Below are 15,666 nucleotides of genomic sequence, written 5' to 3'. Positions count from 1 at the left end.
ATATGCTCTTGAAAATTAATGTTTAGAAGAAAATATGATTGCAGTAGAGAACACAGGAAAAATTATATACTTATCCTAACAGTGAAATTATACTCTATACAAGACACTCAGGTAAGAGACTAAAATTTATCTTGTTTGATCTTTATAGCAACTTAAAAGGTAACATATTATTTCCTTACATGAATAAATGGTAAAAACTTGGTATGAACTCAACCCATTTGATTTGTCCAGTTTAAACTAATATGTCCTCTAACACTGAAGGGTTGAATTCTAGGATTGCTGGGGTACATTTTGTTAAGGTGGTCCTTGTATATTCAAATGTTGATTTCTGTATCAGCAGAGAGCTAACTACAGACCTGACTTTGGTACTGCTCAGCATCACCTGTCTCAATGTTTTGTAAATTGTTCTCCATCACCTTCTGGTTGGTTTAATCAAGAGCTGAATGGCCATGGCAAAGGCGGAGAGAATAGGCGGACTTCTGGAGAGAAAGGAACTCTGGGAAAGAAAGAGGCAGGAAGAGATTCGCCTATGAGACATGGAAGATGTCAAATGTATGAAAGTGAGGAGAGGAAGAATCACATGGCAGAACATAGATTAAATACAGGTTATGAGAGCTAGTTGGGAACAACAGTCAGCTAAGGTCTAAAGCTATTAAAAATATAAGTCTCCGTGTCATTATTCAGAGCTGGGGTAGACATAAAAAGTCCGTTCGGTTTTATAGGATCATCAACAACTCTTGGGAAACATAAATGCTTCAAATCTCTTAAGACAGGCTAAATAAATAAAAGAATTGCTATTTAAGGAATCAACAACAAAAACCACCCAAGCACCTGGGAAATTACTAACATGACAACTGCTCTAGAAGTAAATGTCACTGCTTTTAGAGATTTTAAAAATTATGTGCATTTCCTGTAGAGGGCAGAGAGTCAAGTCTCCCTGAAGGGTAACAGTGTGGGTGCTGGAACTGAACCATGCACCAACAGTGATTTGCTTTACGTGCTGTTGGGGACGAGACCTAGAGCTTCAGGCTTCCTAGACACGCCACCAAACGAGACATATCCTTGGCTTTAAGTGATATTTTTTTACAGTGTGACTAAATACACATTAAAAAAAAAAAGAACATTCTTGAAAAAAAAAAACAGTTGGTACAAGTGTAGGCAGTGAAATTCCATTTTCAGGAAGAACATTCATTTCAAGGATTTTAAAACTTATATTTAGCTCATTTTATTCAAATCATAAACTTATGTACATGTGATTTGCATTAAATCCAATTGGTATTTTAAAACAATGTGATATATTACTTTACAACTGATTTTTTTTTTAAGGTATTAGAAGTCAACGTTACTATTTTTGTTAGAAGCCAAATATCTTCTTTCTAGCCTGCTTTATACTCTTTGTTATTAGGGTCTCACGATATAGCCTAGGCTGTACTTAAACACTAGTGCTTGGATTATGGGTGTTAGCCACCCCACCTGGCTTACAATGTTAGTGTTTTAAATCAAACACATTCAAATGCTATTTAGTTTTTCTAAGTTTCCTGAGACAGCTACGCCACTACTGCTTCAAACACTTTAAGACTCCCGTTAGGATTAGCATCAGAGCTTCCTACATGTTCCTTTAGGCATGCTTAATATCACTTCAAAATGAAAAGACAGTATCACTGGTGCTCAAGATCCCTCTAAAATGAAATTCTGAATGAAAACTAATATCCTCATATTTGGTTGTTAAAAGCCATGAAGTAGGACAAATGTTGTGTGATTCCACTTATGTCAGGTACTAGAGAAGTCACACAAAGGAGGTAGAATGGTGGGGGCCAGAGACTGTGGGGAGTGAGTGTGGGTCACTGCTAAAACATTCAGCCTCAGTTTGAGAAAATAAAAATATTTCTGGAAAAAAAGAAAAGCTAGGGGAGCTGGAGGGACGGCTCAGTAGCTAAGAGCACTGGCTGCTCTTCCAGAGGACCTGAGTTCACTTCACAGCAATCACATGGTGGCTCACGACCATCTGTAATGGAATCTGACTCCCTCTTCTGGTGTTCATAAAAACAGAGCACCCATATACATAAAATAAATAAGTATTTTTTTAAAGCTAGGAAGGGTTGCTAACTGTGAATATACTTAGAATGGTGCACGTAAAAATGCTTAAATAGGACTAGGAGTACAGCTCAGCTGGTTGAACTTTTCTTTTCCCTTCAGTCCTCTAGCAAGCACAAATCCCTGAGTTCCATCCCTAGCACTTTATAAACTGGATCATTCTTGGCAACACAGTGAGTTTGAGACAAACTTGGCCTACACAAAATACTGTGTTAGAAGAAAAAAAAGTACAAGGATGTACTCATGTATTTTTATACCCACATGTGGTCAGCCCTGAAGTCACTGAAACATAGTTTGTGTAGTTACCTGTGCTGATCGCTTAGTTAATGTGACTCTGTAGGCCAGGTAACTTCAAGTGCTCTAGAACGAAGCCATACTGTCCTTATTGAGGCTACTGTATCAAATGATAATATCACAGGCTTTTTACCCACCATCAAACCAATATAACTAGTGAAGTCTTTACAGTAATTCGTCTTTTAAAATATATCAAATTTAATCCAACATCCATTTACTCCAGTGAGATTAAAAACCATGAAATAACAAAGGAATTTATTAAACTGCACTATTATTTAAAGAGAAAGGTCATATTAATTATCTGAGAATAATTAAAAACCATAAAAAAGAAAAATTAAATAACAAAGAAAAAATTAAATGTATGCATGTAAGTGTTCTTAACCATGATATTTAAATGTGAAAAATGTCCCCATCGAGTTTTATAAACCTGGATCAGTCTTGGCATAATTATTCTGGTCTCCTTTGATGAGGACAATAACCTGGAAGCCATCTGGCTAAGGATGGGTTGATGCTGGGGTCTGGTATCAAAACCCTAGATGGGAAATAACAGGTTTTCAAACCACTAGTTGGCAAAGTGTCCAATGCCTTACCTAACACTGGCAGAAAGACGGCTCAACGAAAAGTCAGTGAAGACCGAACAGACTCCTAAACAAAAACAACCAACTTTCATGGTGAAAAAGATCACCAAGACTGTTAAAGCACAAAGTTCTTGTTTCTGATGATATCTATCCAAAAACACAAAAATTCTTCCCTTTCAATCCTCTAGACCAGCAGTTCTCAACCTGTGGGCTGTGATCCCTTTGAAGGCCAAATGACCCTTTTACAGGGCACATATCTGATATCCTACATATACATTACATCACAATAGGAAAATTACATTTATGAAGTAGCAACAAAAAACATCTTATAGTTGGGGGTCACTATAACATGAGGAATTGTATCAAAGGGTCACAGCATTAGGAAAGTTGAGAACCATTGCTCTACACTTTGAGTTTTGGCCTGCCTGAGGAGCACCAGATCACACAAGCGCCCCTTGAGGGGAGTGCCTCTCATGTCCATAAGCAAGGAGAAAGAGCTTGAGAAGGTACAGAACCCGGAGCTGGTGAGATTGATTGCTCAGTGGTTAAGAGCACTGGCTGCTCTTCCAGAGGACCCAAGTTCAATTCCCAGCACCCACATGGTGGCTCACAACTGTATAGTTGTATCCCTGTGTGATCTCATGCCCTCCTTTGGGGTGCAATGTATATGCAGAAGGCACAGAGCCTGTACCCCTCTTGCCTATGCAGGTGCCCTTTCTACCACGGAAATCAATCTGTTGCAGCCTCTTTCCAGTGCTCTCTCCACCCTGAATGTTGAATTGTCTACTGTTAGGATGCAGAAATTTCAATTTCTTACTCCCTTATAGTCTGTGTATGCTTCATTAATAAAACACTTGTGAGCTGCAAGATTGTGGCACGTCTTTAATCTCAGCACGCAGGGAGGCAGATGCATGCTGACATGTGAGTTCCAGGCCACCCCGGTCTACAGAAAGAGTTCTAGGACAGCCAGGACTACACAGAGAAACCCTGTCTGGAAAAACCAAAGCAACAACAAAACCAAAAATAATCAAAACAACAACATCAACAAAAATAGTGTGGGGGAGAAAAAAAGTTTTAGAAAAATCTTTCTATGGAAAAAAAAATGGCCAACTTCAACCTGAAGAAAAACTTCTTAAAGCAAGCAAACCAACCAAAAAAAAAAAAACAAAACAACAACAACAACAAACCAAAACAACCAAAAACCCCCCCACAAATCACAAAAGATAAGCCAGAGAAGATAGTTGTGATGCAAATGCCTGGAAACAACCAGGAACAGCAACCCATCAGAGCAGTGAACAAAAGCAACCAATAGACAAATCACAGCATAAAGTTAGAAGCCCAATAAGTACACAGAAACATCATCTTGTTACTAATAGGGGATGGATATAAACACTAAAGCACTGGGGTAGTACTTCAAAGGAAAACAAGTATCTGAATATAAATTAAAACAGCCACCTGAGTTGAAGATTCCTTCTCTTACAATGCAACAATTGCAGATTTTGATAAATGACCTATAGAGACCAGGAAGGGATATTACAAAAAAAAAAAAAAAAAAATGGGTGGATGAAGAAAAAATGTCACTTTAAATAAATGGAAACATCATTGTTAGGGTCAAGAATATGATGTTAAACAGTCAGTGCTTGTACATGATGAGAATGCCAGTTTCTTGTTTGCTTTGTGGTATAGGCTGTACAATGCTTTCATTTTTGTAAGAAATATTGGCTACTATCTTTAAAACTCATAGTTTATAGGCTAGTGGGAAAATAATAATTGAACTTCTGTTGAATTTCTCGCCAGCCTTGCTTACTAAAAAGTCTTAATACAATTTTCAGACATGAAAGTAAATGAAAGAGGTGGCTGAGTCACACCAACTGCTTCCCTATATACACATTACCTAGCACTCAATTATGTGTCATTTTAGGGTTGGTGAAAAGTGATGCTTGGCTATGAGGCAGTCTTTTACAAGGACACTGTCATTCTCACTGTCTACTGTGAGCACTGACTTTATGTTAACTCATACTCACACCCCAGCATTGCTGTTACTATTTCTCTAAATGCCCCTTTTTTTCTCCATTTCTGTACTGTCATCCATCATTTACTAACTTACAGAATATGCATTTAAATGTTTAAAAAATAGTTTTGCTCTCAAAGAGTTCACTGTCTAATAAGAAGAAAAGATATATGAGCACAAGCCCTTTAGTCTGCGATGTAAGCATTTTAATAATGTTTAGAGACCTGAAAGATCTCATTAGATGCAATAAAGGCCTTTGACAAAATCTAGCACCCTTTCATGATATAAGTCCTGGGGAGATAGGGACATAAGGGACATACCTCAACATAGTAAAGGTAGTTTACAGCAAGCCCTTAGGAAACATCAACTTAAATGGAGAGAAACTCAAAGCAATTCCACTAAAGTCAGGAACAAGACAAGGCTGCCCATTTTCTCCACATCTATTCAATGCAGTATTTGAAGTTGTATCTAGAGCAATAGGACAATAGTTCATATAAAATATCTTACAGTAACTCTAACCAAGTGAAAAGACTTACATGATAAAAACGTCAACTTGTTGAAGAAACTTGAAGAAGATATCAAAAGATAAAAAGATCTCCCATGCTTAAGGATTGGTAGGAGTAACAATAAAAATGGCCATCCTACCAAAAGAAATCTACAGATTTAACACAATCCCCATCAAAATTCCAACACAATCCTTTACAGATCTTGAAAGGCCAATTCTCAACTTTGTATGGAAAACCTAAACCCCAGACTAACTAAAACAAAAGAATAGTACACTAAAATAATAACAGTAAGCTGATGGAAGTCCCAACATCCCTATCTTAAGTTGTACTACAGAGCTATAGTAATAAAAACTGTATAGTATGGCATAAAAACACACATGTTGATCAATGGAATCAAACTGAAGGCCCAGACATAAATCCACACATCTATGGACACTTAAATTTTAATAAAGAAGCCAGAAATAGACACTGGAATAAAAAACCAGCATCTTCAACAAATGGTGCTTGTCAAACTCGATGTCTATATGTAGAAGAATAAAAATAAATACACAGATATCACTTACACAAAACTCAAGTCCAATAGTATCAAAGACCTCAACATAAAACCAGATAAACTGAACCTGAAAGAAGAGAAAGTGGGGAGCAGCCTTGAACACATTGGCACAGGAGACAACTTTCCAAACAGAATACCAACAGCTCAGACACTAAGACTAATAATAAATGGTACCTCACGAAACTGAAAAGCTTCTGTAACACAAAGGACACAGTTAATAGGACAAAGCTGTAGCCTATAGAATGGGAAAGATTTTTCCCAACTCCATATCCAATTGAAGACTAATATCCAAGATAGATAAAGAACCCAAGAAACTAGACAAACTAAATAATCCAACTAAAAAAGTGGGTACAAATCTAAACAGAATCCTCAATAGAGGAATCTCAAGTGGCTGAGAAACACTAAGAATGTTCAACACCTCAGTGATCAGGGAAATGCAAAGCAAAACTACTTTGAGTTTCCTGTCAGAGTGGCTAAGATCAACAACCAAGTGACAGCTCATGCTGGCAAGGATGTAAAGCAAAGGGAACACTCCCCTCCATTGCTAGTGTGAGCACAAACTTGTACAGCCACTTTACAAATCAATATGGTAGTTTCTCAGAAACTTGGGAATGGATCTACATCAAGACCACTCTTACTATACACCCAAAGAACTCTCCATTCTACCACAAAGACACTTGCTCAACCATGTTCACTGTGGTTTTATTCACAATAGCCAGAAAGTGGAAACAACCTAGATGACCCTAAACAGATAAATGGATAAAGAAAATGTGGTGTATTTACATGATGAAATATAACTCAGCTGCTAGTAAAAAACTGACACCATGAAATTTGTGGGCAATGGATGGAACTAGGAAAAAAAAATCATGAGATCCAGAAAGACAACTATGGTATATACTCACATGTAAGTGGAAATCAGCTGTTAAGTAAATGACAACCAAACTACAATGCATAGACCTAGAGAGGTTAGATAAGGAGGAGGGGTGGGGGTAGGACATATGTATCTCCCTGGGATGGGGAAATAAAATAGATTTACAAGCAGACTGGAGGAAGGACTGCCTTAATAGAGCCCAGGAAGTTTTCACTGCACTAGGTTCCCATACCACCTCTCAAATGTCCCTGAGTTCCAGCTGACTCTCCTTGTATTCTCTCCCTCTACACCATGCCCCGGCCCCTGACCACCCCTCAAGGCAGGGAATCCCACAGAAGAGGAGGTGGGAGGGCTGGAAGGGCCGGAGAGGATGGAGGAAACAGGAGAACAAGGCCATGTAAATCAACTAAGCAAGACACATATGAACACACAGCGACTGGAGCAGGAAGCAAAGAGCTTATGTGAGTCTATACCAGGTATGCTGTATATATATTACAGCTATTAACTTAATATTTTTATGTGACTCCTTAGTGTGAGAATGAGTGGGTCTTTGACTCTTGTGCCTGCTCTTGGGACTCTTCCTCCTATTGGACTGCCATGTCCAACTTCAGTTTGATAGCTTTTGCTGTATCTTATGTTTTGTCATGTTTGTTATCTCTTAGAGACCTGTTCTTTTATGAGAGACAGAGATTAGATCTGGTGGGAAGGAGAGGTAGGAAGGAACTGGAAGAAGTAGAGGAAGGGAAACTATAATCAGGATACAAGACTAGAATCTATTTTTAATAAAAGAAGAAAAAGTTGTTGCTCTTAAAGAGTTCACTGTCTTTTAGTCTGAGATGTAAGCTCTTTGAGAGTGTTTAGAGGTCTGAGAAGTGTCAGGGAGCTGTAAGGTGACTGGTGCACTTAGAAGATAAAGAACAGATGAACGTCAGAACATTCTCTTAAAAAAAAAAAAACCCAAACAACAACAACAACAACACAGCTTCTTCTGAGGGACTGAGAAACCACTCAGCAGGTAAGATCACTTACTGCTCTTGGAGAGGATCCCAGCATGCACATGATGGCTCATAACCACCTATATACAAGCCTAAATCCAGGGGATCTGACACCCTTGTCTGAATCCCATTGGCACTAGGCACACATGTGGTGTACATACATATATGCTGGCAAAACATTCATATACATAAAATTAAATAAATAAACTTAAGAAAAAGAAAGAAAACTCCCTTTAAAAGGAAGATTAAAAACCATCTACAGGATGGGCCCTCTGAGCTGTGCTCAGCTATTCTCCTAAGACTAAATACCAACTGGTTACACATTAAACATGGGTAAGTCATTCAGTATTTCAAATGTTCAAACAAAATAAACATGTATAAAAAATTACATTATATACAGAATCCAAATAAGTGATGTTTAAACTTTTGACTGTTCAAACTCAAAGGTGTATCTACATCACAAAACATTCAGTATACAAACAAGAAAAAATAAGGCCAAGAGAGTTTATGAAATTGAATTCTGCTTTTTCTGTAAAACTTCAAATAATTACCAACCGGACCTTCAGTGAAATTTCCACAGAAGACATAGCCCTTCTCAGAGGTGGAACAGTTTTTTCCCCTATAAACCTTGACATTCAAATATCAATAAATATTTTGTGGTAATGAAAATAAGTTACTTTAGGCTCATAATATGGAAATGTAAATCATCTTTTAAAATGAATGCCTATACAAATATGTGTATTATATATGTACTACAATGTACTTATCAATTATCCTCACTTTAAAACTTTAATGTTCATGAAGAATTAGAAAGAAAAACAACAGGTAAGATTACCTCTTCCTAGTAACCCTCTTTTCACTATCACACATTCTGAGAATGACAACAAGGGTTCCCTTACCTGGTACGGACATGGAATGTGATATTCTCTGCAGCGTTCTTGTATCCAGGTTGTTTCCCAGATGCCTCGGTAAGCTTGCTCATAAAAGTAACATCCAATTACAACCAAGAGTGGTACAAGGTAAAGAATGCTGAAAACACCAATCCGGATCATGAACTTCACTAATTTATCTTGGTTTTCCTTTTCTAATGGAATCTCAATCCGAACTCTATTTAGGGATATAATGCCGGCTAAGAGGAGAGAAACCCCAACTACCACATACAGGCAGAGGGGAGCAAGAACAAAATATCTTAACGCATCAACATCGTAGAGGCCGACAAAACACACGCCACTAATATTGTCACCTTCAATTTTATTCATCGCTAAAAGGATGATAGTTAGAGTTCCAGGGATGCCCCAGGCACTGGCATGAAACAGCAATGCTTTCTTCTCAATAGCTTCACTACCCCACTTTGGCACGGCTGCTAAAAACCATGTGATGGTAAGAATTACCCACCATACACTGCCAGCCATAGTGAAAAAATAGAGGACCATAAAAAGCATGGTACAAGCCTTGTTGTGAGATCCTTGTGTCACTGTGGAAGCTTTATACTGTGCAGGGCTAGATGCATTGCAGGCTACTCGGTCTTCAAGCAAAAACCCAATGAAGAAAATTAATGATACCATCATGTAGCAGACTGCATAAAATATGATAGGTCTTTCAGGGTAACGGAATCTTGTGACGTCAATCAGAAAGGTTAAAAAAGTAAACAACGTGGCAGAGAGGCAAATGATTGAGATCAGGCCTATGAAGTAACGAGCAAATGACAGCTCTTCTCTCCTAAAGTACATATTGGGACATGGTGGTGAACAATCTCGCACATGCAGAAAGGAATAGCCAAGATCAGGATCAATTTTCAACTCTCGTGGACACCAAAAACCATAATCCCGCTGCACTGCAACTGGGGCTCCTTCAGTTGGATCTCCAACTAAATTCAAATCCACAAGTCGGGGATATGGCTCATCACAATCTGGAAACCTAAAAAAACAAAAGATGAGAACCAGTTTTGCTTTCAGGGAAATCTGCTGTCACGTAACAATTCCAACTTCTAAATTTAGCACTAAATAAAAATAGCAACTTCTAAAATATGACCTCTTCTATTCCTATCACTTAGAATAAACAGAAATAAAGACAGTGGCATGTTCTAGGGGCTTCAAGCAGATTTTAAATGATATAGTCATAAAACTAAATTTGCTTTACCTTCAAAATCAGTAACCCATTAAAACAGTGAAACTAGCCATCAATAATTGTGTCTAGTACAATATTTATAGTTTCCAAATATGAAATGTGTGTGTGTACAATTATATTTATCAAAAGAATAGCAGCTAAAAGTTCAGACCTAAGATTTTAAAATCTTCCTTAAATGTTTCCTTAAATGTCCAAGGTACTGTGAACTAGAACAGTGATAAACAATTTCATAAATGACTTTTAAATTTCATGCAGTCTCTAACTATCTCTTGGGGTGAGCAACGCTGGGTTTAGAACCTAGGGCTTTTATGAATGCCAAGCAGACACTGCCATTTAAGTCTCTGCTTATATCTCTGGGTGACTAAACAGCATCTAAGGCCTTTAATGTCACCTAGCTTTTTCATACCATCCTGATAACTTCTCTCCAACCTACTGTATCCTTTAATTCAATTATTTCCAAACATGGCTGTGTATAAAATTAAGAATATTTTTAATGTAAATTCTATGTGCCTATCACCACAAATCTTATTTCAGATTCCCTTAGGACTGCTTTCATTATATCCCATAGAGTTTGGTGTGCCGTGTTTTCATTTTCATTTGACTCCAGGCATCAAAAAATTTTCCTTGATTTCTTCAATGACCCATTCATCATTCTACAGTGTGTTGTTTAGTCTCCGTGAGTCTACGTATTTTGTAGTTTCTCTAGGTTGAGTTCTAGCTTTTCTTCATTAGAATCAGATAGAATACAAGAAATTATTTCAAGTTTCCTATTTGGCTGAGATTTGCGTTTTAAGAGTCCATGGAAGTATCAAAGAGAGAAGTGAGCTTTGTGAAGAGCTGTGACACAAGGACACACAGGAAGAGGATCCAGGAAGGAGACAGCTGGTCTGACACAGCAGCTCAGATATGATACTGTACAGTTTAAATCAGATTCCAAATTAGACTCTAAACTCACAAACAAAGTCGGGCAGGCTGGGGTGGGGGAAATAAAGATGACATACACGTTTAAATAAGTGCCAGAATCTTGATTCTTAAATTTCTCTCAAAGATCTCAATTTTAACATGCCTAAAATTTCTTCCTTGTTTTCTTAGTTCTCTGCAAGTTATCTTTGTTCAGCTTTCATTAATTCAGTCCCTAGACCCACTTAGTCAGGAGCTGTGCTGCTTCCCTCTAAGCACTCTCAGATCTGCCCCATTCTCACTACCTCATCTGAGCCATCATCTAGTTATTTTTTAAATGGATCAACTGTGCTCCAACTGTGCTCATTGCATAGCTTTTTTCTCAGCTTGAATCTGTCTGTCACAGTGCTCTCTGCTACCTTTCAGGTTACCCAGGCGGAGTTAAAAGAATATACTTATTTGACAGGCATAAAGTCAACAAATATTGAGTGTTTTCAGTGTGCCAGACCCTTGTAGATGATGAAGGCAAGCAATGAACAGAACAGAGGCCCTGTTCCTATGGAGCTAAAATTCTATCAGCAAAGGTGCTGAGGGAAATAAGGGAACATTTCTTTACCAGGACAAGTAGCTACAAATAACAAAAAGAAGAGCTATGGTTTGAGAATTCAATACACAGCATAATTAATTTATAAAAAATGGATTAGAACAGTCCAACTGGAGATCTGAACAAGTACAGAGGAAAGAATGAACTGAAATTATCAACAAAAGTATGATTTCAAGTGGCAGGCAACAAAGCTTATACTAAATAATGAAGAAAAAAAAGGAGGTTAGGAAAGAAACTGAAGCTGTCCATGATTCCCCACATCTCATGCGATGGAACTTAATCCTCCCTGTGGTGGTGGTAGATTTGTGAAGGCAAACCCTCATGGATTGGGCCTCGGGAGTTTGCCCTCTTGCTTTCTAGCCCTTCTGCCAAGTGAGGACATGGTATAGGCCTCTACCAACTACGGCCAGATCAAGGTCAAAATTACTTTAAAGAAGAAACGAACAGTTTCTAAGGAAAATTGCAGAGAAACCTAAATGATTATCAATAGGAAATGGCCAAATATCTAGAGGATAGTAACACAATTAACTATCAAATATTAACTTTTAACCAGTAATTACAAAAAAAGAACCAAACTGACAAATAAACACACATAGATAAAAGGGGGAAACATTTTGCTTATGGAATATATATATTTTGTGTTATATATAATGTATAAAACTGAGTGTGGAGTAATTAATAGTTAATTTGCCATGATGTTACCTACCTAAGGGAGAAAACAAGGGGTTGCGAGCCAGACAAGAAGATGTAAGTGTACTACGGAGCCCTTCAACCCCACCTCAGCTAGGGTCTCACTATGTAGCCCAGGCTGACCTCAAACTCACAATCCTCCTGTCTCAGCCTCCCAAATGCTGGTTTACAAGCATATGCCACCAAGCTCAGCTTCCAGCTACAGTTTTATTTCTTAAAAGATCTGAGGGTAAACATTACAAAATACTGAGACAAGAAAAAAGCAGATCATTATGAGTGCATATGTATTTCCATATTATTCTTTATTTTTCAAATATTTCAGAAAATAAAAAGCTGTTCTATAACATACTATATTACTACAATTAACAATCTTGACTCCTATAAAACTACAGGGACATTGGCTAAACAAATCCTTAAATCTTTTGTAACAGCTCAGTCTACGTGTTAGATGAGATTTGAAAAGCAGTCAACATTTTCTCAACTGGGTGTTAATATGTGATAGAAAAAAATGATAAAACAAAGTTGATACAACAGCCTTAGATATCAGCACATCTATATCAAATGCATTTAAGTTTCTATAATGATAGTCATGAGTAATTATTTTCTTCTCTATATTTTCTAACTTTCCATGAATAGCATTACTTCTAAAAAACAGGAAAGTATTTTAAAGGTAGAAAAACCAAAAATCAACCAAACATCCTGTCTATGTAATTCTTAGTTCTTTTAAATTTCTTCACAGAAATGTCCTTTTTCTATCATTTTCATTTAATTCTTCCTAATTTCTCTAAAAAAAATGAGGTCATGAAACAGCGCTCAGCATTTGGGTACACACTCATACATTCTAAAAACCAAACAACCCTGCTCTTTAAAATAGAAGATACATTAGCATAAAAAATGATCCATACCTACTGCATTCCATATCTTCAGGCCAAGGGACACCAAACATCTCCATGAGCTTTGAACACTCACTATAGGCCCGCTGACACAGCCTACGACAAGGAAGTGTGACACGTCCGTATTCCATACAAATAGGGGCATAGAGTGCACAAAGAAATGGCCGGAAATCCCGAGAACAATCCAGGTTCACCATAGGGTGGAATGGCTAGGAAAAAGTTAAAAATTGAATAATTACATGAAGAACTTTAGACAAGTTAAGTGTTTGCTAACAGCTCATTTCTTTTTTATTCATCTTTTAAAAACTTTGAGGCTTTTAATATTTCTAAGATTTAGTTTTAAAAAAATGTTTCCTGAGCTATTTCTCAAGAGTTTAATTTGGTTAAATCCAAGAACCATGACAGAATTTATAAACCTTTGTAGATATCTAAGTGCTACAGGTGATATTAATGAAGAAGCAGGCTAGGAATTGCCTCTTTAATAGGAAAGAGAAAAGATACTACACAAGACATGACTAAAGCTCAAGAATGATCACAGCTTCATTATTTGGTGGTGGGACTGTAAAGTTTTTTTTTCTCTTATATATTTCAATTTCTACATTTTACCAATTAACACCTATCAAAAAGAGCAAATTAGCAGCAGCAAGGGGTTCTGGGAGAAGGCAGACAGTTACACTGTAAAGGGTGGCGGTGAGACAGGCCTCTCAATAGCTGGGCACAGAAGTTGCTCACAGTAAAGGGTGTCCTGGTAGAGAAATCACCTTTTGCTGGTTGATGATTTTTATTTTAAAAGATTTATTTATTTATTTATATAATGTGTTGGTGTTCTGCTTGTATGTATGTCTGTGTGAAGTTGTCAGATCCCCTAGAATTGCCATGTGGGTGCTAGGACCTGAACCCAGATCCTCTGGAAGAGCAGGAAGTGCTCTTAACCACTGAGCCATCTCTCCAGCCCCTTTTCTTTTTTCTTTTTACAGAAACAAACAACCCAAACCCCAAAACTATTAAACAATTCTTTACTGAAATCAAATGTTGTAAATATAGCTAATGCTATAATTTGATATTAAGGTGATAAAAAGAAAACGTGTGGTACCAAACATACGACTAAGCTAGGTGGTCTACTGTAACCACAGGAACAGATCAAATATCTCTCCAAAGTACACCGCATTTCTGACTACTGACTATTTTTCCAGTTGTCGGTAAAATAAATTGAACTGCAGCTGATTGTGAACTGGTTCTACTCTCACCACTAGGCTTATCTTTTGAGTAAGAATTAATTTCTTTCTATGCACAGTACAACCAGAAAAGCAAGAGTCAGTTAAAACAGTGCCAAAGAAACTAACTGTAAAATATACATAACTAATACATGACCATCAACAATCACTTCCAAGTATGACAGAGTAGTTTCCATGAAGAACAACTTAGGTGCTTTGGCGTTTTGAGTTACCTACTTAAGCTGCTGGAAAAAAACGCAAAGAGTAGGCGAGTGCAGCCACATTTACATGAAGGCACTGGCTGGACCTGGGAAGAAGGCAAGAGGCTGAGAATCAAGCATTGCCTACGCTGGTGCTAAGGAACTGAGAAAAATGAAAATGTGAAAGAAAGAGCAACAAAAGGGATGAATATATGGAAATACATTAATGAATATTCCATGTGCTGATAAAAATGCATATAAAATGCATTTAAAATTAATATGTATAACAATAAAATGTAAAAGTTGAGTTGGGAATACTAACAGGAGTAACTGATGAAATTATATTATTAGGATATTATAAATCAAAAGTACATTATCATAATTTTTAAGGGAAACAATATAGAATAGATAACAACAAAGTAACAGAAATGGAAAAAATTAACATAGAAGGCAAGATGGCATAGGAAAACACAATGTGGGAGGAGAATAGAACCCCAGAGAAAAACAGCTCATCTACACAAAAAAGTGCCACATATGATGGCACAAGCCTGGAATCACAATACTTGGAAGGCTAAGGTAGGAAAGTCACGAATTCAAAGCCAGTTCAAGACACTGTCTCTTTACTCTGGACGTTTTTTCGCTCTGGCAGGGTCACTTCACTCAGCACTCTCCCTCTGGCTACCTATCACTTTCCCTGTGGGTGTGCCTTTCTCTATGCCCAAATTTCCCTTTCATCTAAGGGGACTAATCACATCACACTACATTAAGAGCCCTTGTACTTCAGTATTACCTCACCCTAATTACTCCTGGAATGCTCTGTTTTGAAGTAAAGGCTCTGTGTGAGGCACAAGGTTAGGACTCTAATATATGATGCATTTCAGGGAGTCACAAACCAAAACATAACTGTTCGTAGACTTGAAGAGTTCATGCAAAGATGCCAATTTCCCCCCCAAATCATCCCTAAAATTTAATGAAACCTCTTTTACGTATGAGGTTGATCCTCAGTCCACTGAATACTCTCATACTTACACACTCAGCATTTCTAGTAGACAAAAGCAAGCTTTTTCTAGAACTTATCACAGAATGTATGTTTTTAAACAAATGTTGCTTCAGTTAATGAGTATTCATTAAGCCAA

The 15,666-nt window shown here is 37.4% G+C and overlaps 1 protein-coding gene across 2 annotated transcripts in view; it reads right to left on the bottom strand.

Annotated features, from left to right (window-relative positions):
* The window catches only part of FZD3 (frizzled class receptor 3), a 69,873-nt gene that overhangs the window by 35,723 nt on the left and 18,484 nt on the right, over positions 1–15,666 (bottom strand). For both annotated transcript variants that reach the window (XM_084767187.1, XM_084767186.1), the window contains exons 3-4: positions 13,129–13,325; positions 8,802–9,819 (exon numbers count right to left, since the gene is read on the bottom strand). In XM_084767187.1, coding sequence (XP_084623313.1) covers positions 8,802–9,819; positions 13,129–13,325 — 1,215 coding nt within the window. The remainder of the gene's footprint in view (positions 1–8,801; positions 9,820–13,128; positions 13,326–15,666) is intronic.

This window comes from Acomys minous, assembly GCF_964271855.1.
Source record: "Acomys minous genome assembly, chromosome: 18".
Taxonomy (NCBI): Eukaryota; Metazoa; Chordata; class Mammalia; order Rodentia; family Muridae; genus Acomys; species Acomys minous.
Note: the sequence above shows the minus strand (reverse complement) of the source record. Positions and strands in the feature narration are given on the sequence as shown.